The 23,449-nt window shown below is 40.3% G+C and overlaps 1 protein-coding gene across 2 annotated transcripts in view; it reads right to left on the bottom strand.

The window, feature by feature from the left end:
• MTMR11 (myotubularin related protein 11) overlaps positions 1-23,449 on the bottom strand; it is a 160,956-nt gene that overhangs the window by 44,470 nt on the left and 93,037 nt on the right. For both annotated transcript variants that reach the window (XM_053705406.1, XM_053705401.1), the window contains exons 6-9: positions 21,702-21,771; positions 20,846-20,987; positions 825-912; positions 269-357 (exon numbers count right to left, since the gene is read on the bottom strand). In XM_053705406.1, coding sequence (XP_053561381.1) covers positions 269-357; positions 825-912; positions 20,846-20,987; positions 21,702-21,771 — 389 coding nt within the window. The remainder of the gene's footprint in view (positions 1-268; positions 358-824; positions 913-20,845; positions 20,988-21,701; positions 21,772-23,449) is intronic.

The raw sequence follows: 23,449 nt of genomic DNA, 5'->3' as shown, positions 1-23,449 counted from the left end.
TTTTTAATCATCAGTACAGTGCCAATGAGTCTGGAACCTTTGGGTTTTTGCATCCTAAATGCATAATTTTACACTTTTAGATCCCACTCATAAATCAGCCCTCAGTTTCTTAATATCACTACTCATTTAGTCCATTCCTCCAGAAACATCACACATTTTTTAATCATCTGCAAAAAACAAAAAATCTACTACATTACTACATTAGCAATGCTGCAAAAGACTGCAGTCACAGACATTGCAGTCATACACTGTGGTGCTGTGCGCTCACCTAATGTCATCCTTGTCTGGATCCGTTGTGGTTTGAAATCCAGCTGACCTGAGCAAGTCACTCCCACCTGAATGATGCCAGCACCACCTCTGTGAAACAGGAACACATATTATCGCAGTGACAGTGTCAGAGCTCTCTCTAGAAATAATGTAGTTTGGACAATAAAGGTCTCACAGTTTGATGTCTATCACATTTTACTGCTTTTATTTCCAGCTTCCCTCTTACCACTTTTCCTGCCCCTATCTCCTAATCTTTTCACATGTTTGTTCTATAACTTTTCTTCCTTTTTTCTACCTTAAACCTTGCTATTTCCCATCTGTACCTCATTCCATTTTTTTCAACCACCTCATTTTGCTTTTCCTCTCTTTCGACCTTACATTCTGTCAGCCTTCCCCCCTTAGCCATCTGTTATTCCTCTATGATATAATTGTGCAGCTTGCTGCCAATCATCCTGAGCACTGTGGTTATCTGCAGCTTGCTGGCAGTTTGGTAATATCTGCTCCCTCTTTTTATTGCACATTCCAGTCATTATTTGCAATGAGCAGAAGATACTCACAGGGATGCGCCTCTGGTTAAAGTGTGTGAAAGTCTTCTTAAGGTCATTATCAAGCAATTTACAGGGGACCACAAGGTACTTGGAGAGGCTGGAAAAAAAACACCCTTTGAGGTTCTTGTGGATATCCCATACAATTGTTATAATTACATATAAACAAAACAGTTACTAAATTAAACAATGCAAGAAAACAGAAATGATGACCCCAACATCTAGAAAAACATCTTGTTTTTATTTCCTACTCGCTTTTTCATGAGTTTTTGTTTGTAAACGCAATTTCTTTCGGCAATTACATTGTCATGAATAAGATATTACTGTTTGACATTCCATTTTGTTTGTTGGCGTTCAAGATCTTCTGCGCAGGTTTTTATTTTTAATCAGAATTTCTAAAACTGTGTTTTTAATACAAGTTACCTTCCTTAATAAAGAATCTCATGTCACCATCTGCTTATAGTAATAGCAATATTGCGAGGTTGGTATTTTTAGCTTTTATAAAAAAAAATGTAGAGCTGAATACCAAGCAATATAGTAGCTTAAAGGGCCACTAAAGTCAAAATTAAGTTTTATGATTCAGATAAAGCATGCAATATATTGTATATGCATTTTGTGATTGGCTGATGGCTGTCACATGACACAGATGGAAGGAAAGTTGTATTCATTTTGAAATATTCTATTGCTCATTTCAATTTCAATTCAGTTTCAATGTCAAAGTGCTAATTATTATATTTTTATTGTGTATGTGTCAGTTATTTAATTCTACTGTATTTAATGGTTCCCACATTGCAAGTGCTCTCCACACACATAATGACATAGAATACCCTGGCTAGTGGTTTCAAGTAGCGGACGGATGTGGGCAATCGTATCTCAGAGGTGTGCCGTTGAGGAGTGATACATCGACAGAGGGGCAATGTATAGTGGAGGTGACGGAGTAGTGGGAAAGCAGTAAGTTTGATAGTGAACTGTAGCTCTACAGCAGCTGCCCTTTATCTCTTACTGAGACATTTAAGCTCCTTCATTTGCAGCTTCAACCAATAAAAGTGCACACAATAGGGGGGCGGAGCTAACCGTCAAGCTGAAGAGACGTGCTTGAAAAGAGCTCTCTCTTATTTTTATATACTTGATATAAATAAACAGTTTCTACTAATTATTTAGTGGCATTTTTCATAGCCAATACTTTTGGAACACATGCAGGGAGTTTTTGTGTGACTTCCACATACCTACAAAGTGAACTTTGTGAGTTACGGGCGCTCTTAACAGACACCAACCGGACCGGTGAGAAATACCATACAACACCCTGTACTGGCCCTGACTAGATACCGGTCACCAGCGGTTGGACTCCGGTCAGATCACCAACTGCCCTCTTGGCTTAATATCACTGCTGCCCGGGGGTCGGGGCTACGCTCCGGAGCAGCAGGCTACTACCGCTAACAGGACTGTAAGGAGGATACGGCAGAAACAGAGCTGACCCAGAACCTCAAAATATAATCACCCCTTGGATCCGGTCTCCACTTCACTGAGGCATCGTACCTAAGCTGCTAGTTGGATTCCGGACGGAACACTAGTGGGCCTTTGACGGAGTTCAGTGCTGGTTCCTTTTGGCGCGAACTCGCCATCTTGCGGCCTGGCTTCTTGTGAGATCCCGTAATCCTAAGCGAGGTGAACTACAGCTGCCCTACAACTTTAAGCCATCAAACAGGGTAAGAATCTAACCTTATCAATTAAACTGCATATGATTTGAAATCCGGATACTATATTGTGGGAACTGCTGTCAGAAAAACACACGCTATTTAAAGTCATTGTCTGCAAGTTAACCCAAGCCTTTATGAACAGCTCAGTTCAATCAAATACCTCCTTATTATACCGGAATATATATTTTGGGGACTCTATACTTAACCCTTTTTTTGGCTGCAGTATATTAATCTAGCTTGCTCTGCACACCTTATGAAAGAGGTTAACTGGACTTGAAAAATCACCAAGTTTCTTACACTAATAAATACTTTGCAACTCCCCTAGCCCTGAGTTGGGGACAAGAGAGGTTTCTCCTTCTATGAAGAAGCAAACAAGCAAATAAAGCAAAAAGAGAAAAACATCAGCACTACATTTTTGCTAACCCATCAAGCTATATTTGAACTGCATTACGTTCTTGAGCAGATCAGGTGCCCTTTGAGGCTGTCCCTGGGGCATAGGGTGAAGGAAACTCATACATTACAATATTAAAGGCTGCTGCGCCAATCCAGGTGTCATTGTAATCACTGCATAATACAAAGTGCAGTGCTTTTGCTTAACCTGCAGTTTCCCTCTGGAGACTGTTTGCAACAAGAGGCTAGTTGCAAGCAGAAAGCCCTAACACCATAACTTGCCCCACATACTTGGAGATCCTGGTGTCTCCCAGGCCCCATACATTGTCACACTCTGGGTCTCGAGGAGCTCAGCAACCTCTGCAGGTCATATTGACACCTTGGCCTGCTACTAACTTTTGCTACCAAACAGCTACATCAGCCCAAAACCTTGTGCTGACTATTCTGGCTATACTCTGTCAGTGGGCCTCACTGTATTGTGATTCCAGTGCTGCTGCGTCAGCTTATGTGCCTTTGAGCCCTAACTCAAAGTGGAGTGTTGTGTACCAATTTTGCTCGTTTAACAATCTTTCTTCCTTACAGGTCTGCTGCTAATGTATTAGCTCTTGGTCTATCAGACTAAGATTTCAGTGTTATATCATTATTGTGCCTGTCTAACCACTTATTTTGTCTGCAGGTTGTCTTTTTATAACAATGATTTTTGCAGTTAGTAAGGGTCTATATATGCTTAAACTACAAGCACAACTACGCTACCCATTTTTCTAGAGATTTCATTAAGGCACACACTCCTAGATAAGCTGCCATCCAGCAGATACTACAAAAAGCCACACCGCTCAGGACTGGTGCACTAGATCCAGCTTAAAGCATTTTAGTATCACTAAAGTATCATAAAGGTGAAATCCCCTGGATAAGCAGCTATTCAGCAGATACTATAGCATAGAGCCCAATTCCCTAGATACTCTCTGACACTCTCTCCATCCATTTCCTGCTGTACTAAGGGACAGCAGGTCATACCCTCAATTCCTTTTCCCGTCCTGGCCAAGTGAGGGCAATCTCCCTGGAAGAAGTGTCTACAGAGCTCTTCACTCCACCCACCTTTGAAAAGGGCTGACTTTGTTCTGAATGTACCGTGGATTATCCAGCAGAACCTTACTATGGCTAGCAGATCACTGTTAGCTATGGCTACCTAAACCAAGATTGACGTCAGGGGGACTTAAGCTTCACCCTATTCACCATTGTTTTACTTAAATATATCATATCCTGCAGACCTAGTGTCTTAAGAACTGGCTTTGGCAGAAGACACAATCCTGAAACCATGTCCCAAAACTCCAAAAGGAAAACTAAACCGTCTCACACCTCTGGAAAAACTGTCGCAGATCACTTTAAAAACCATCACGCTGGGAAAACTCAAATGTACAGAGACTCCACTCCCGCTTTGGAAGGCAGTGAATCTGAAGGCAGTATAGACTCTCAACCTCCTATGTCAGATACTTTATCTGCAAACATTGTAGATGTCCTAACCAGACGAATGAATCTCCTTCAAGAGACACTGACAAAGGAAATTAAGGGATCCACAGCTGAGCTCCGAAGAGAGATTGGAGCTTTAGGAGAACGTACCGAAACTCTGGAGCGTAAACAAGAAGATCTTGCTGTGGACCATGCTCACTTACAAGCCTATTCCCAAAATCTTGCAATTCAAATATCGGACCTAGAATTGAAACTAGCTGATATGGAAGACCGCTCCCGCCGGAATAATCTGAGATTCCGCGGAATCCCTGAAGAGGTTGGCCCCCAAGAACTGGAGTCATATGTTTTGGAGTTTTGTAATATCTTCTTCACCACTCCAGAGAAGCCTGACCTCCTACTGGACAGAGTCCACAGAGTAGCACGACCTAGAACTGTCTCTCAAGAAAAACCTAGAGATGTTCTAGCTAGGATCCATTTTTTTACCCACAAGGAGAAGATAATGAGAGAACTGGCCAATAAACCGCAACTCCCTGAGAAGTTCCAACAAATAGCGGTGTTCCCGGACATTTCCAGCTATACTTTACAAAAGAGAAGGTCCTTTAGGACCATCACCCAAATTCTGAGAACAGAGAATATTAGATACAGATGGGGATACCCGACAAGGCTTATAGTTAGTAAAGATGGTGAGACACACACAATTTTCACCCCTAAAGAAGGCTTTGACCTGCTCCAAGACTGGGGCTTAGCATCCACCAAACCCCGAAAGGACATTGGATCTCTGCCTCCTAAAGATAGGTCAGCTATTATGGACATGGTCCAACCTTCATTAAGATCTACTGCAAAGGACACTCCTAATGTCACTGACATCCGGGCAGGTGCCCCAGACTTCACCCCTAGGTTACAAAAGCCCACCAAGTGATACAATAAAGAGCTCTAGTGTTGGGCTAGTGCACATGAATATGTTGTTAGCTATATTTATCGTTAGATAGGAATAACTTGAAGGAAAAAGGATTGTTACATAGCTCACTGAATGGTAAATAACTAGCCCTGACCTTCAGCTGGTAACTATGTATATATTGTTCAATGTTGCTCCCAGGTATAGGTTGCCTAACACTTGAGGGACATGTGGGGACCCGTGACCTCCCACAGGATAAAGGACGCTTGTCCAACAACACCTGCTCTACTATCTTACCCTATTTGCTCCGGCGGGGCTTCGGGGGTCTCCCCATCTCCTCTCTCTCCAGCACCACAGGTGACTTAATCTCTCTCAGACACCTAAATGTTATTGATCGAGACTATATGGTTAGTTAATGGTGTCTACAACAGGTTTTACGTTACTAACTCTACATGGTGGTATTCCTGCTGATCTGCAGCCAGTACGCATATACATAATGATAGGTTATTCTATGCGTTAGTTATATTCTAAAAGGTAGATACTGGTATATGTATCATCAAAGGATAACTGAATAGTTCTGGCCCATCATGGGCATATATGTAAATATTTCTAAATGTAATTTCCGGGTATCAGCTGCCTAATGTGCAAAAAACATGGGGAGACCTGTGACTTCCCATAAGCGAACGGGTGCTTACCCAGCAGTTCCTGCGTTACTCATTTCTTGACCATTTGGTCATGCTGGGACTCATGAGCTCTCCCCATGTAGTTTGTTTTCAGTTCCACAGGTTATTTACTCACTCTCAGACACCTATAAGCTTCGGACCTAAGTTATATGACGATATTATAGTATTTACAATGTTATTGGTATCACTAGTTTAACGTGCTACTATGCTTGCAGTGCTGTGATGTTTTTATTTAGTTTAATGAACAACCTTTGGTGTATTCCTTATATTCACAATCCCCCAATGACAGTCAATCTCTACATACAAGTTTAATACTTGTACTACCCCCCCCCCCCCATATACGCAAATTTTATTTGTGTTATCCCCTTATACGGGGACTGGAGAAGTCAGTTTGGTATTCAGCCACACTTCTCCTTTTGGTGATCCAGCGGTTCACCATATTGAATAATATTGTTAAAACCTCATACTACCAATTTAGATTTGACTGATCCAAAGCCCTGGACACTTACTATATTAATTGAATTAACTCGGTGCCCCTCGTTGTCCATTGTTCGTTATATCTCTTTTTTTTTATCACTCACTAGGTGAAACTAAGCTCCCTAGGGGAAATAATCCTCGTGATAAAGGAAACGATAAACCAGTTTTGAGCCCGGCAAGGGCCACAATCAGGTGCGCAGGTCCAGGCGGGGTAAGTCTATCATCAAAACCCTCCCCTCTTCCCTCCCTCTCCCTACCTACCACTCCCTCCCTCCCCCAAGTTCAAGATGGCGTCAACCCCTAATCATATATCTTTTGCAACATTAAATGCCAAAGGATTAAACTCACAAGATAAGAGAAGCATGCTTACCAACACCATGAAATCTCTGAAAGTACAAGTCATGTTTTTACAAGAGACGCACTGGATAAAGTCAAACCAGACTCCATACAGGACCCCAGAGTATCCTGTGGTGGTTCTAGCTTCTCACACTGAGAAATCTAGAGGAGTTGCGATAGCTATACACAAATCTATACATTTTGACCACATTCACGCAGAGAGAGATAGCCAGGGACGATTTCTACTGCTCAATTGTAAATTGAACGGTGTACTGTTCACTCTGGTCAACATCTACGCCCCGAATCAAATGCAAACTAAGTTCCTGAAAGATGCCTTGTCTAAAATTGAGAAACACAAAGCTGGGACTATTATACTAGGGGGGGACTTTAATATGATATGGGACCCCCTACTAGATAAGAAAGTTCAAAGCGGGAAAACAATAGACACGTACTCTGTGACTACTGCTAACAAATTTCGACAACACATTATCCAACATAATCTATATGATATTTGGAGGGCACTACACCACAATGATAGAGACTACACATACTTTTCTAGACCACATAATTCGTACTCGAGGCTTGACCATTTCTTTACTGACTCATGGACGCTTAATAGAGTCCTAACGTCACACATTAAGGTCTGCTCATGGTCAGATCATGATATTTTGTCATTTACGCTCTCTACTGACTTAGCCACAGTGACTAGACCTAGCTGGAAACTCCCAAAACAAATGCTTCAAGATAAAACGTTTAGAATGTCCCTCCAAGCCTCTATTGTTGAGTTTCTAAGAATAAATGAAACCCCGGATATGTCCTCCCAAACTATTTGGGCTGCTCTGAAAGCTTACATCAGAGGGATCTGCATTCGACGGCAGGCGATGCTACGACGTCAAGCAGGTCTGCCCGTCGGCCTCCTCATGGCTGAACTTCGCGCTGTAGAGCAGGAGAATAAAAACTCCCCAGCTACAAACCTCGCTGATAAAATTAAGGAATTGCGAACGCAATTGGCAGATAGAGACTTGCAAAGAGTTAAAGAATCTTATGCTAGATTCAAGAAGCTGATGTATTGCCAAGGTAATAAGGCCTCAACCCTCCTTGCTCATAAATTAAGATGCAGGACAGCGGCGGGTAGGATCTTATCACTCCAGAGAGGTGACAGCTCGGTCTACTCACCTAAGGACATTGGGGAGACGTTTGCGGAATATTACTCTAACCTGTATCACCTCAAGCCCTCGATGACTGCTAAAGAGTCCTCCTCGTGTGAAATGGTACATTTCTTACGGAAGCTGGGCCTACCATCCCTCGCAGATGAGGATGGAGAGGCACTTAAAGCCCCATTTTCCCTAAATGAGCTTAGTTTAGCCATTAAACACTCCCAAAATAACAAGGCTCCAGGTCCTGATGGGTACCCAACAGCCTTCTATAAACTGTTTAAACCGGAACTCCAGGGGATCCTCCTCAAGGTCTTTTCGGAGGCCCGAGAGGCAGGCTCATTCCATAAAGAATTCCTGCAAGCAGTAATTTTGCCCATATCGAAACCAAATAAAGACCCCTCACAATGTACAAGCTACAGACCAATATCCTTGATTAATGGTGATGTAAAGCTATATGCAAAGCTATGGGCTAACCGCCTCAATAGCCTGCTCCCAAAGGTGATTCATACAGACCAAGTTGGTTTCACGTTCCGCAGAGAAGGCCCAGACAATTCTCGGAAAACGCTGAACATACTCACAGAAGCCTCCCGACTGAGGACACCCATGCTGGCCCTGTCGCTAGACGCAGAAAAAGCATTTGACAGGGTCAGATGGGAATACCTATGGCATACGCTTGCTCAATTTGGCATGCCAGAGATCGTGATTAAAGCAATTCGAGCCCTGTATTCTTGTCCCTCAGCAGTAGTTAAAGGTATGGGGTTTGCCTCCCCGGAAATATATATCACCAACGGCACCAGACAAGGATGCCCCCTGTCTCCTCTAATTTTTTCCATGGCCATTGAACCTTTAGCTCAGGCTATTAGACAATCACCTGCAGTAAGAGGGGTCCAGCTTGGAGGCACTACTGCGAAGATCGCACTATACGCGGACGATGTCACGCTCTTCTTAACAAACCCAATAGGCTCCCTGCCAGTACTCTTTGATATTATCTCTGAGTTCGGAGCCCACAGCTACTACAAAGTTAACGTCACCAAAACAGAGGCGTTACCGGTAAGCATGCCAGCGTTTGAATTGGAAATTTTACAAACACTGTACTCCTTCCAATGGTCACGAACCTCCATTCGGCACTTAGGGGTACAGCTAGGTCCGGACCCGAAGGTCACTGAGCTCACATCTTCGTGGAGCCTTAAAGAAATTTCGTGGCTGGGCCGCATTGCATCCTTCAAAATGACGATCTTACCAAAAATTCTGTACTATTTCCGCTGTATCCCTCTTAATGTACCCACTGCTTTTATAGACAAGCTCCAATCTCTTGGGCAACACTATATCTGGAATAAGTCCAGGCCCCGGATAGCGGCAAAGATTCTCCAAAAGAGATATGAATATGGAGGAGTTGCAATGCCTAACGTACGTGGATATTACGAGGCAGCCAGGCTCTCTCATATCACGGCATGGGCGGATAAGGGGGAACAGCAGGGCTGGAAAAACATAGAAACTTCGAACCTTCCCCTAGGCCTAAGATTGGCAGACTTACCCTGGATCCCTAAGCATTGTGTTGACAGCTTAGGAATACAAAATATCATTATCAGAGACAATCTGAAAGTCTGGTATAGCCTCAGAAACCTCCGCGACATCGCCCCACACCCATCTCCCATTCAATCTATACCGGCCTTACTGGCGGCTCTTCCTGATACACACATACAGCAGTGGAGGGACTTAAACCTCAAAGTGGTCTCCTGTGTGTACCCCTCGGACACCTTAATCTCACCTCATAATATCAGTACCATAATCCCAGAGCCCCCCCGTGGGCCTCCTTTGAATATTCGAGGCTCTACGCCTTTATGACATCTTGGGGATTCCCCAAAACCCTAAACAGACCCCTGACTAATTGGGAAAAGCTATGGCAACTCCCTATTAAGACCCCTAGGCTCATATCGTTTCACTACGATCTTCTACAGTCGTCCACTAACAAAGACAGACCATGGCAGATAAGGGCCTGGGAGGGTGATTTATCCAGACCAATTTCAGATAAAGATCTATCCATAGCCATGACGTTGACTAAAAAGACAGTACACTGTGCAAATACACTAGAGGCTTACATGAAATTATTCCTAAAATGGTACTATACTCCCACAAGGCTGTCACAGATGTTCCCCACAGCGCCTCCTCTATGTTGGAGGGAATGCATGCAAAGGGGCTCAGACATGCATACTTGGTGGGATTGCCCAAAGCTGGCACCTCTCTGGACTCAGGTAGAAACCCTCTGTGCTAACCTGGGGCTATCTATCCCACTAACTCCTGCAATCGCTCTTTTACACATTTTCCCGAGGAGCGTCCCAACCCATGTCTCTAAATTGGTCATCTTCGTCCTAGCGGCCACGAAACTGGCGATAGCAAGAGCCTGGAAACAAACCCAACCCCCAGACATAACGGCTGTCACATCTGTAATGCAGGTGTACGCCACAATGGAACAAAGCTTCTACTCCCATATGGACAAGGAAGAGCTTTACTGGCAGATTTGGGAGCCCTGGTTTAACCACCAGGGAACTCAAAGATAAATGACTGTGTGGACCCAAGGTCCTAGTCACCCCCACCACCATACCCTTACCCCTCCCTCTCCCCCCCTCCTTTTCCCTCCTCCCTCATGCTCCATCTGGACTCCCCCGCCTGGAAATGCGCACTATAATTCCCAGTTGTAGTACACGGAGAGGCACTTCTAAGCTGACTTCACGAAATTCCTAGAAATTTGAGTTACTGTGTAGGACTGAGGTACTACCCGGTCCTTATAACCTAAGTTTGTTCATTCTGTTTGTAAATGATGTTTTCATAATGGATTTATTTCTGAGTTCACATTAATCGAAAATGAGGTTTATATGACAGATATTCTATTTCATTCTAGACACACTTGACCTATATACGCAGTAATGTCATTAATTGCTACACTTGCTGTGTCATACCAACGGCATAATGTTTATGTATATGTTCACCGATTGGTCACCTGCGTTGTGACATCTGCTGTAATGTTTAATCCTCAATAAAAAACTTTTGGAAAAAAAAAAAAAAGTGCACACAATATTTCCCTTCATTTCAAATGCATTATAAAGAGCAGAGGCCATTTTAGCTGAGATACCAGCAGGCCAGTTTTGGTGTTGGGAACTAAGGCTGGGAGAAATTGTAACTTAATATCTGATGCATACCCCCTTAATTTAATTTCATAATTCTCAAAGTGCCCATAATAATGCTCAAAGTGTCCACTAAGTCTAGTGTATGTTGAACACTTGTATCTGGAGTAAGATAAAGCACAGTATTAACAGAGTAACTATGCGCAGATCTTTACAAGCAGGGAGTCTAGATTTCCCTGGATTTAATACTTATCGCCAGGCGCTGGGATTAAAAAAGGGTCTTCAATTAGTGCAAGAATGGACAAACAAAAGCATGGATCAATATAGATTCCCACATTCTGAAAGGCCTTGAGGAAGGCCATGATCTCTGCAGGATGCAAAGTGATGGGAGGCCAGAGATAGACGTCTTTTTGCTATGGGAAGTTTTATTAAAGAAGAGAACAGACATTTCCTCCATCCCCAATCTTTTGTAATGAGGAGATGATGGGAGGCTTGGAATTTAGACACAGAAAGGGTCACACTGATGATTTAGAGAGACTATTCCACTCCAATCTGCAAATTTCTTGTGCAAGAGAAACTATGAAGCGTGTAAGGAGCGGCCTTCACTAGTGGCAACAGCAGCTTTTTTCTTTTAATACATTGCCTCATAGAAATGACTTTTCGTGCCCACTCACACCCTTCAAATAATTGTATCTTTTAGATTTACCCATGCAAAACATACTTTCTACCTCGCGAAAATTCTTGAGTATTGATAGAGCCTCCCTCCCACAGTACACTTCTTACTGAAGTGGATGGGCATTACATTTTTCTAAAAAGTCATCCACCTCGGCAAGAATACTGGACCTTAATGGGACATGAAACCCAATGTTTTTTCTCCTTTCATGATTCAGATACAGCATGTGATTTTAAACAATTTTCCAATTTACTTTTTTATTATCTGGTTTTGGTTCTCAGTGTCCTTTGCGGAAAAGTATACCTAGGTAGACGCAGGAGCTGCTGATTGGTGGCTGCACATATATGCCTCATATTATTGGCTCACTCAGTGTGATAACTAGATCCCAGTAATGCAATTCTGCTGCTTCAACAAAGAATACCAAGAAAGTGAAGCAAATTAGATAATACAAGTAAATTGGAAAGCTGTTTAAAACTGTATTATCTTGCTGAATCATGAAAGAAAAATGTTGGGTTTCATGTCCCTTTAATTAAAAAAATACTAACCAGGTGGTCAAAAGAGCACAATGATTCATAAATATTGGGGATGTTTTGCAGATGAGACCCTCAGTTGATGGTTTATCACATTTTTTTTTCTTGGCTCAGATTTCAACCTAGACCCAACAATAGCAATATTACATCTGCAGCCTAAGTTTCCATGTAAATGATGTACAAGGCTGTCCCACTTTGCCTTCGGTTGAGCCCGAATACTTATTGCTAGGTAGGTCTTGAAAAAAATAACCCCTATTGTTCAGGCATTGCTTTATTTTATTAAAAAAAATACATCCCTACAAGAGTATGGTTATTACAGACTGAATAAGCTACATTCATCCAATGACATTAAGTTATATTGGGAGATGACTTTAGAAACCTATATTAGTTCTCTGAGTGGTAACACTTTAGAACCAGAAGAGATTTTTTGCTAATAGACCATTTTTTATGAATAGCAGCTGTAGCTTGGTTTGAGCTTATTGTTCTTCTTACATTATATTGAACAAATTGTATATTTTGGAATCTGTTCTAATAAAAAACAATAAAAAAATGTAGATGTATTTTTAAAGTTTTTTTATGCTGAAATTCAGTAATAATAGTAAAAAAAAAATCCATCATGTCCATTTGGTTTTGGGACTAAAGAGGTTAATTTTAATCATGTTAATTATTATTATTATTATTATTATTAATATGATGCAATGCTGAAAAATATACACAATAAATGTAATATTTTGAGCTGCCTTGGCATTTGACATTTCTTTGGTTTGCAAATATCTTTTCCAATAACATTCATTTAACTAACACAAACAATGAGAGGTTTTCCCTAATAATTTATGACTGGTACCTGTTTTAAGCAGAAGACATTTGGGATTGTGATAACCTGAAAAACATGCTGACAATTTTGCCCAAATTCAAAAACTCTATGGGCGCGATCCGATATAGATCGTAGTTTGCGGCGCAAGCGAGGGAACCCGCGTCGCCCGCAGTTTCAGCTCGCAACTCGAGCTATCCCATATACGGCGCCGTCAGATGCTAACGTGCCGTAAGTCTGACAAACCAGCGATGTCCAGAAATCTGCGCAAGTACAAATTTCTGGCGTCGCCAGTGACTTGCGGCACGTTAGAAACTGCCGGCGCCTACAAAACCTGACTAAAGTCTAAATCACACGCACTGTCTAACACGCCTCCCTAACATAGCCCGACAAGTCTAACACGCCTCCCTAACATAGCCCGACACATCTAACCCTCTATCCGCTATCCCCCCCTCACTATCCTAACAATAAAATATGTATTAACCCCTAAACCGCCGCTCCCGGAGCCCGCCGCTACCTAATAAAGTTATTAACCCCTAAACCGCCGCCAGCTATATTAAAACTATAACCCCCTAAAGTGAGCCCCTAACACCGCCGCCATCTACCTTACCTACCCCCTAAAGTGAGCCCCTACCCCGCCGCTATCTATTTTAAAATTATTAACCCATAATCTAATCCCCCTACCCCGCCGCCATCTATATTAAATTATTCAACCCCTAAAATACTAAACTATCCCTACCACTAAACCTAAGTCTAACCCTACAAATAGCCCTGAAAAGGGCTTTTTGCGTGGCATTGCCCCAAAGTAACAGCTCTTTTGCCAGCCCTTAAAAGGGCTTTTTGTGGGGCATGCCCCAAAGTAACAGCTCTTTTGCCAGCCCTTAAAAGGGCTTTTGGCGGGGCTTTGTCACAAAGTAAACTGCTCTTTTGCCTACAATCTACATCCCCCTACACCGCGGCCACCTATAATAAATGTATTAACCCCTAATCTAATCCCCCTACACCGCCGCCAGCTATATTAACTATATTAACCCTAATTATATTAGGGTTAATATAGTTAATATAGTTATTATATTATATATATTAACTATATTAACCCTAATTATATTAGGGTTCATATAGTTAATATCGTTATTATATTATATATATATTAAGTATAATAACCCTATCTAACTCTAACATCCTAACTAAACTCTTATTAAAATAAATCTAATATTAATATTATTAATTAAAATATTCCTATTTAAATCTAAATACTTACCTATAAAATAAACCCTAAGATAGCTACAATATAATTAATAATTACATTATAGCTATGTTAGGGTTTATATTTATTTTACAGGTAAATTGTTAATTATTTTAACTAGGTATAATAGCTATTAAATAGTTATTAACTATTTAATAGCTACCTAGTTAAAATAATTACCCAATTACCTGTAAAATAAATCCTAACCTAAGTTACAAATACACCTAAACTATCAATAAATTAAATATCCTACAAATATCTATCTAAAAATACAATTAAATAAACTAAACTAAATTACAAAAAAAAACAAACATTAAATTACGAAAAATAAAAAAAGATTACAAGATTTTTAAGCTAATTACACCTATTCTAAGCCCCCTAATAAAATAATAAAGCCCCCCAAAATAAAAAAATTCCCTACCCTATTCTAAATTAAAATAAGTTCAAAGCTCTTTTACCTTACCAGCCCTTAAAAGGGCCTTTTGTGGGGGCATGCCCCAAAGAAAACTGCTCTTTTGCCTGCAAAAAAAAACACAATACCACCCCCCAACATTACAACCCACCACCCACATACATACCCCTAATCTAACCCAAACCCCCCTTAAATAAACCTAACACTACCCCCCTGAAGATCTCCCTACCTTGTATTCACCCAGCCGGGCCGAAACGATCCAGGCGATGTGTTCCAGCAAGCAGCAGTGAAGTCTTCATCCATCCGGGCGATGTCTTGAAGCAAGCGGCAGAGAGTCTTCTTCCATCGGCGACGTCTTCAAGCAAATCGGCATCTTCAATCTTCTTACTTCGATCCTCCGCCGCGGAGCATCCTTCCGGCACGACGACTTCCCGACGAATGAGGTTCCTTTAAATGACGTCATCCAAGATGGCGTCCGCCGAATTCCGATTGGCTGATAGGATTCTATCAGCTAATCGGAATTAAGGTAGAAAAATCTGAGTGGCTGATTGAATCAGCCAATCAGATTCAAGTTCAATCCGATTGGCTGAACCAATCAGCCAAATGGATTGAACTTGAATCTGATTGGCTGATTCAATCAGCCAATCAGATTTTTCTACCTTAATTCCGATTGGCTGATAGAATCCTATCAGCCAATCGGAATTCGGCGGACGCCATCTTGGATGACGTCATTTAAAGGAACCTCATTCGTCGGGAAGTCGTCGTGCCGGAAGGATGCTCCGCGGCGGAGGAGCGAAGTAAGAAGATTGAAGATGCCGATTTGCTTGAAGATGTCGCCGATGGAAGAAGACTCTCTGCCGCTTGCTTCAAGACATCGCCCGGATGGATGAAGACTTCACTGCTGCTTGCTGGAACACATCGCCTGGATCGTTTCGGCCCGGCTGGGTGAATACAAGGTAGGGAGATCTTCAGGGGGGTAGTGTTAGGTTTATTTAAATTAGATAATACAAGTAAATTGGAAAGCTGTTTAAAACTGTATTATCTTGCTGAATCATGAAAGAAAAATGTTGGGTTTCATGTCCCTTTAATTAAAAAAATACTAACCAGGTGGTCAAAAGAGCACAATGATTCATAAATATTGGGGATGTTTTGCAGATGAGACCCTCAGTTGATGGTTTATCACATTTTTTTTTCTTGGCTCAGATTTCAACCTAGACCCAACAATAGCAATATTACATCTGCAGCCTAAGTTTCCATGTAAATGATGTACAAGGCTGTCCCACTTTGCCTTCGGTTGAGCCCGAATACTTATTTCTAGGTAGGTCTTGAAAAAAATAACCCCTATTGTTCAGGCATTGCTTTATTTTATTAAAAAAAATACATCCCTACAAGAGTATGGTTATTACAGACTGAATAAGCTACATTCATCCAATGACATTAAGTTATATTGGGAGATGACTTTAGAAACCTATATTAGTTCTCTGAGTGGTAACACTTTAGAACCAGAAGAGATTTTTTGCTAATAGACCATTTTTTATGAATAGCAGCTGTAGCTTGGTTTGAGCTTATTGTTCTTCTTACATTATATTGAACAAATTGTATATTTTGGAATCTGTTCTAATAAAAAACAATAAAAAAATGTAGATGTATTTTTAAAGTTTTTTTATGCTGAAATTCAGTAATAATAGTAAAAAAAAAATCCATCATGTCCATTTGGTTTTGGGACTAAAGAGGTTAATTTTAATCATGTTAATAATTATTATTATTATTATTATTATTATTATTATTATTATTATTAATATGATGCAATGCTGAAAAATATACACAATAAATGTAATATTTTGAGCTGCCTTGGCATTTGACATTTCTTTGGTTTGCAAATATCTTTTCCAATAACATTCATTTAACTAACACAAACAATGAGAGGTTTTCCCTAATAATTTATGACTGGTACCTGTTTTAAGCAGAAGACATTTGGGATTGTGATAACCTGAAAAACATGCTGACAATTTTGCCCAAATTCAAAAACTCTATGGGCCCGATCCGATATAGATCGTAGTTTGCGGCGCAAGCGAGGGAACCCGCGTCGCCCGCAGTTTCAGCTCGCAACTCGAGCTATCCCATATACGGCGCCGTCAGATGCTAACGTGCCGTAAGTCTGACAAACCAGCGATGTCCAGAAATCTGCGCAAGTACAAATTTCTGGCGTCGCCAGTGACTTGCGGCACGTTAGAAACTGCCGGCGCCTACAAAACCTGACTAAAGTCTAAATCACACGCACTGTCTAACACGCCTCCCTAACATAGCCCGACAAGTCTAACACGCCTCCCTAACATAGCCCGACACGTCTAACCCTCTATCCGCTATCCCCCCTCACTATCCTAACAATAAAATATGTATTAACCCCTAAACCGCCGCTCCCGGAGCCCGCCGCTACCTAATAAAGTTATTAACCCCTAAACCGCCGCCAGCTATATTAAAACTATAACCCCCTAAAGTGAGCCCCTAACACCGCCGCCATCTACCTTACCTACCCCCTAAAGTGAGCCCCTACCCCGCCGCTATCTATTTTAAAATTATTAACCCATAATCTAATCCCCCTACCCCGCCGCCATCTATATTAAATTATTCAACCCCTAAAATACTAAACTATCCCTACCACTAAACCTAAGTCTAACCCTACAAATAGCCCTGAAAAGGGCTTTTTGCGTGGCATTGCCCCAAAGTAACAGCTCTTTTGCCAGCCCTTAAAAGGGCTTTTTGTGGGGCATGCCCCAAAGTAACAGCTCTTTTGCCAGCCCTTAAAAGGGCTTTTGGCGGGGCTTTGTCACAAAGTAAACTGCTCTTTTGCCTACAATCTACATCCCCCTACACCGCGGCCACCTATAATAAATGTATTAACCCCTAATCTAATCCCCCTACACCGCCGCCAGCTATATTAACTATATTAACTCTAATTATATTAGGGTTAATATAGTTAATATAGTTATTATATTATATATATTAACTATATTAACCCTAATTATATTAGGGTTCATATAGTTAATATCGTTATTATATTATATATATATTAAGTATAATAACCCTATCTAACTCTAACATCCTAACTAAACTCTTATTAAAATAAATCTAATATTAATATTATTAATTAAAATATTCCTATTTAAATCTAAATACTTACCTATAAAATAAACCCTAAGATAGCTACAATATAATTAATAATTATATTACAATCAGATTCAAGTTCAATCCGATTGGCTGAACCAATCAGCCAAATGGATTGAACTTGAATCTGATTGGCTGATTCAATCAGCCAATCAGATTTTTCTACCTTAATTCCGATTGGCTGATAGAATCCTATCAGCCAATCGGAATTCGGCGGACGCCATCTTGGATGACGTCATTTAAAGGAACCTCATTCATCGGGAAGTCGTCGTGCCGGAAGGATGCTCCACGGCGGAGGAGCGAAGTAAGAAGATTGAAGATGCCGATTTGCTTGAAGACGTCGCCGATGGAAGAAGACTCTCTGCCGCTTGCTTCAAGACATCGCCCGGATGGATGAAGACTTCACTGCCGCTTGCTGGAACACATCGCCTGGATCGGTTCGGCCCGGCTGGGTGAATACAAGGTAGGGAGATCTTCAGGGGGGTAGTGTTAGGTTTATTTAAGGGGGGTTTGGGTTAGATTAGGGGTATGTGGGTGGTGGGTTGTAATGTTGGGGGGTGGTATTGTGTGTTTTTTTGCAGGCAAAAGAGCAGTTTTCTTTGGGGCATGCCCCCACAAAAGGCCCTTTTAAGGGCTGGTAAGGTAAAAGAGCTTTGAACTTATTTTAATTTAGAATAGGGTAGGGAATTTTTTTATTTTGGGGGGCTTTATTATTTTATTAGGGGGCTTAGAATAGGTGTAATTAGCTTAAAAATCTTGTAATCTTTTTTTATTTTTTGTAATTTAATGCTTGTTTTTTTTTTGTAATTTAGTTTAGTTTATTTAATTGTATTTTTAGATAGATATTTGTAGTTTATTTAATTTATTGATAGTGTAGGTGTATTTGTAACTTAGGTTAGGATTTATTTTACAGGTAATTGGGTAATTATTTTAACTAGGTAGCTATTAAATAGTTAATAACTATTTAATAGCTATTATACCTAGTTAAAATAATTAACAATTTACCTGTAAAATAAATATAAACCCTAACATAGCTATAATGTAATTATTAATTATATTGTAGCTATCTTAGGGTTTATTTTATAGGTAAGTATTTAGATTTAAATAGGAATATTTTAGTTTATAATATGAATTAGATTTATTTAATAAGAATTTAGTTAGGGGTGTTAGGGTTAGATAGAGTTAATATAGTTTATATAAATACTATAGTAACTATATTAACTATATTAACCCTAATATAATTAGGGTTAATATAGTTAACATATATAATGTAATAACTATATTAACTATAATATACTTAGGGTTAATATAGATAATATAGCTGGCGGCTAGGTAGGTAGATTAAATTAGGGGTTTATAATTTTAATATAGATGGCGGCGGTGTAAGGTGTTCACATTAGGGGATAGATCAGTTAGATGGTGGCGGTTTTTGGGGGTCACAGTAGGGGGTTAGTTTATGTAGATGGCGACGGTTTAGGGGTTAAATACTTTATTATGGATTGCGGCGGGGGATCGCGGTTGACAGGGAGATAGACATTGCGCATGCGTTAGGTGTTAGGTTTATTTTAGCAGATCGCGGTTGACAGGGAGATTGACATTGCGCATGCGTTAGGTGTTAGGTTTATTTTAGCAGCCAGTTTAGGGAGTTACGGGGCTCCAATAGTCAGCGTAAGGCTTCTTACGGCTGCTTTTTGTGGCGAGGTGAAAATGGAGTAAGATTTCTCCATTTTCGCCACGTAAGTCCTTATGCTGTATATTGGATACCAAACTGCGCGGGTTTGGTATACCTGCCTATGGCCCAAAAAACTACGGGCGACGGCAGAAATATACGCGCGTAACTTCTAGGTTACGCCGTATATAGGATACCAAACCCGCGCAAATATTGGCGTCGACAACTTTTGCGGGCGACGATTTTTATCGGATCGACCCCCATATCAGGAGTCAATATCAGAAAGACTGTCATGTGGTCATAGCTACTTGCAAACAACAGCAATTAAAGGGACAGTCTACTCCAGAATTCTTATTATTTAAAAAGTTAGATAATCCCTTTATTATCCATTCCCCAGTTTTGCACAACCAACACTTATATCAATATAATTTACCTCTGTGATTTACTTGTATCTAAGCTTCTGCAGACTTATCTCAGATCTTTTGACAGACTTGCATTTCAGGTAATTGATGTGCTTACTCTTAAATAACTCTACGGGCTTGAGCACAATGTTATCTATATCGTTCACGTGAACTAACTCCCTCTAGCAGTGAAAAACTGTCAAATGCATTCAGATAAGAGGCAGCCTTCAAGGGATTAGAAATTAGCATATGATAACAATAAATTGATGATAATAGTAAATTGGAAAGTTGTTTAAAATTGCATGCCCTATCTGAATCATGAAAGTTTAATTCGGACTAGACTGTCCCTTTAAGCACTAACAGTTTAGAGTATGTTCATTTAAAGGGACAGTAAAGTCAAAATTAAACCTTCATGATTCAGATAGAGCATGCAATTTTAGACAACTTTCCAATTTACTTCTGTTATCAATTTTTTTGTTCTCCTGGTATCTTTTACTGAAGAGTAAAACTAGGTAGGTTCACAAGCTCAGGAGTGTGCACGTGTCTTTCATACTCTATAGCAACAGTGTTTTAAAACATTATTTGTAGCTTTGTTATACAATGTTGCAAAACATTGTTATTAATTTATTAAATTTAGAGTTTAATTCATTAAATCAAAAATTTGAAAAAAAAGGGTTTTTCTCATCTAAGTATACATATTTTACACATTAAAGTGTAGCAATGAATTCTGAGAAGAAATATATTTTAAATACACTTTCTGTTTATCTTATAAAGTGTATTGCACTAGTATACACAAGCTCTTACTTTTATAGTATAGTTGCCTGAACAGACTAATGATAATATTGGGGTTTTGAAGATTATGTTTCTCAGTCAGAATTAGAGTCTGTCTCGCTCTATGTTACCTTGTAGAAGAGTCACAGCGTTCATTTGCAGGACTCACTCTCCAGGCTGAAGCACCAAGCCTCTCTATCTCACTTTCCCAGTCTTCAGAGGACTCAAACATCCGCGTAGGGAAGTCCATCTTACCCCTTTCCATGCTGTTAACTAAAAACACAAATTGGAAACTTGACATTTAGCCTTAAGCCATTTTAAAACTTGTATGATAAAGGTATGGCCTAGAGAAAACTGAATAAACTTCTTGATGACAGTGCAGCCTGTAATATATTGAGAAATGTATGTTATTAATGCAAGATGGCAAGAGATAAGAACTTTATTATAGGATGGAGACACAAAAACCAACAGTTTTTTTTTAGACAGTAGATTATTTAAAGCTGAAGGATTTTCCCGTTGGTTGAGACAGAAGGTGTTTCTAGATTTGTCTAAATAAGGGGTACACTGATTTTAACTAAAATTTAGACGCCAGGAAGAATATTGAAGTGCCTACCGTATATTTTTTAAAGAATTTAAATAAATGTAGGGGGGGGGGGGGATAGAAATAATCTTAAAGTTATGGCTTCCTGGTTCTTCTTCCTGGTCTAAGAAGTCTCTCAGATAATCTGTGTTTTACAGTACTTTCTGGTTTCAGTACAGATACCAATACAAAATGGCCAGTAGGCAAGACTTGCTTGTAAAATGACACAACTAGTTTGAGTAAGTAATTGCTAATATCTCAGTTTCTTAGGTTTCTAGAGTACCACAGAATTAGATACAGAGAGTTTTAAGAAATATAAAGAGAAAGGATGTGTGTCTGTAGAATGTTATGAGAAACCTATAGGACATTCTAGCGCCTGGTCTTCCACAGCCATTTCACAAACTTACTAAGTTTATTACTTCCAGGTTGCATGGCCAGGCCGTTCTTCTGTTGATTCTCAATAATGGCCCTTGTTATCTAGAATAAAAATAAATGGTGTGAGAAAAGCTGTGGATGTGTCAGGAAATACATAACACAGTCACCAGCTCCTCCTAAGATTGACATTACAGGAATCCTCATTACACCATTTTCATAAAGGTTAATTCTTAAAGTACATAAAACCCCCCATAAATTTCTTGTCACTGAGCCTCTCTCCTCCTCTAGAATATTCTGTTTCAGGAAAAATACTGTTCACAGCAGTTTGGAGTAATACAATGCAGTGCTAAGCATTGTGATTTCCTAACTTTATTAAAATCACAAGTTGTACAAAATTGTACCAAAGGTATATATATTTTGCCTTCACAGAGCATAAAAATTAAAATTTGGTTTTGGATTTATAACATAATATAATTGATTGTGTGTTAGGAGAGACATCTTAAGAAACACACAGCTAAGATATTGTAGGGAATCACTACTATTATTAAACATGCAGAAGCCATATGTATGAGGGGTTCATTGTGTGGCCCTATGCTGAGCATGTTCACTGTCTTATGAGTCAGCAGTCACAGCACAGCATGGGTGGAGGGGGGCAGCACCAGTGGAAGGGGAGAGGGCTGACAACCATAGGTGCACACAACCCTGCTTTCATTACTATAGTTCACCAAAAGTAATTGCCATTATGTGCCATAACATTATGTTATATGTCTTCTGTCACAGTTCAGTGCACATATACCATACTAACATCATTCCATGTGATTCAATCTTACCACACCGTAAAATTTGTAGTCCCGTGACTGGTCCTTGGATGTGTATTTCCTACTGCTTGTGGACTCTGCAATCTGGCTCCACTGGGCGAAGCTTAATAAGGGGCTGTAATTGTTTGTTTGACTTCATGCCAATCTGCTGCTGCTGCTCCCCCCGAGACTCTAGTGAGTCACACAAGCTCCCTGTAGACCTCCCCAGGCCCCCACATGCTCCTTTCAGCCAATAGGAGCTTAAAAGACTGTCTTTGCCTAGACATCCCCATGCTAACATATGGGTGACGTCAGAAATCACTTAAAGACACAGACAAAGCATGTGCAAAGTCCTCTCAAACAGGGCAGATTACCAAAACGCCCTACCTGAAAGTACTTTGCAAATGCAAGTTGCAAGTTTTGTTGTTTTTTTAAGAAAAGCAACTCATTTTTTTTTTTATTAAAACAAACAAACCACAAATGTCTAATTGTGTCACCACACTGGCATTTTATTTTATTTATATTTTCCTTTTATTTTATATTTTTCCTTTCCTAAAAAAGGGGGGGGGGTGCTGCCCCTACCGTCCCTGTTAAGGATCCTTCACTGACTAGGTGTCAACTGAGATTGTTTTCAAGATGGCAGTAAAACGTATGCAAGATTTACATGCTGTCCCAATTTCTGTGGAGGTGCATTAGTGTCAATTTAGTGTTAAATACCAACAATTAGGAAACTTTGCAGTGCTACCATACTTTGTTTTCCTGTAGGTGGAGTGGTCTTACTGACTTGTAGCCTGAATGTAGCTAACTTGGCCTTGTTTTCTTGGACAACTATGAGGGACACATGATGCAGGGAAGAACGTGAATAGGGCTTCTGAACATCACATGAATTAATGCTCCTAGACACCATTAATGTTCCTCACAGGACACAAGGCAGCATTTACAACTAATAGCTGTCCAGGAAAGCATGGATGAGGTGCCAAAAC

The sequence above is a fragment of the Bombina bombina genome, chromosome 1 (assembly GCF_027579735.1).
Source record: "Bombina bombina isolate aBomBom1 chromosome 1, aBomBom1.pri, whole genome shotgun sequence".
NCBI classification, from domain to species: Eukaryota; Metazoa; Chordata; class Amphibia; order Anura; family Bombinatoridae; genus Bombina; species Bombina bombina.
The sequence above is the reverse complement of the archived record's forward strand: the minus strand, read 5'-3'. Positions and strand labels throughout refer to the sequence as shown.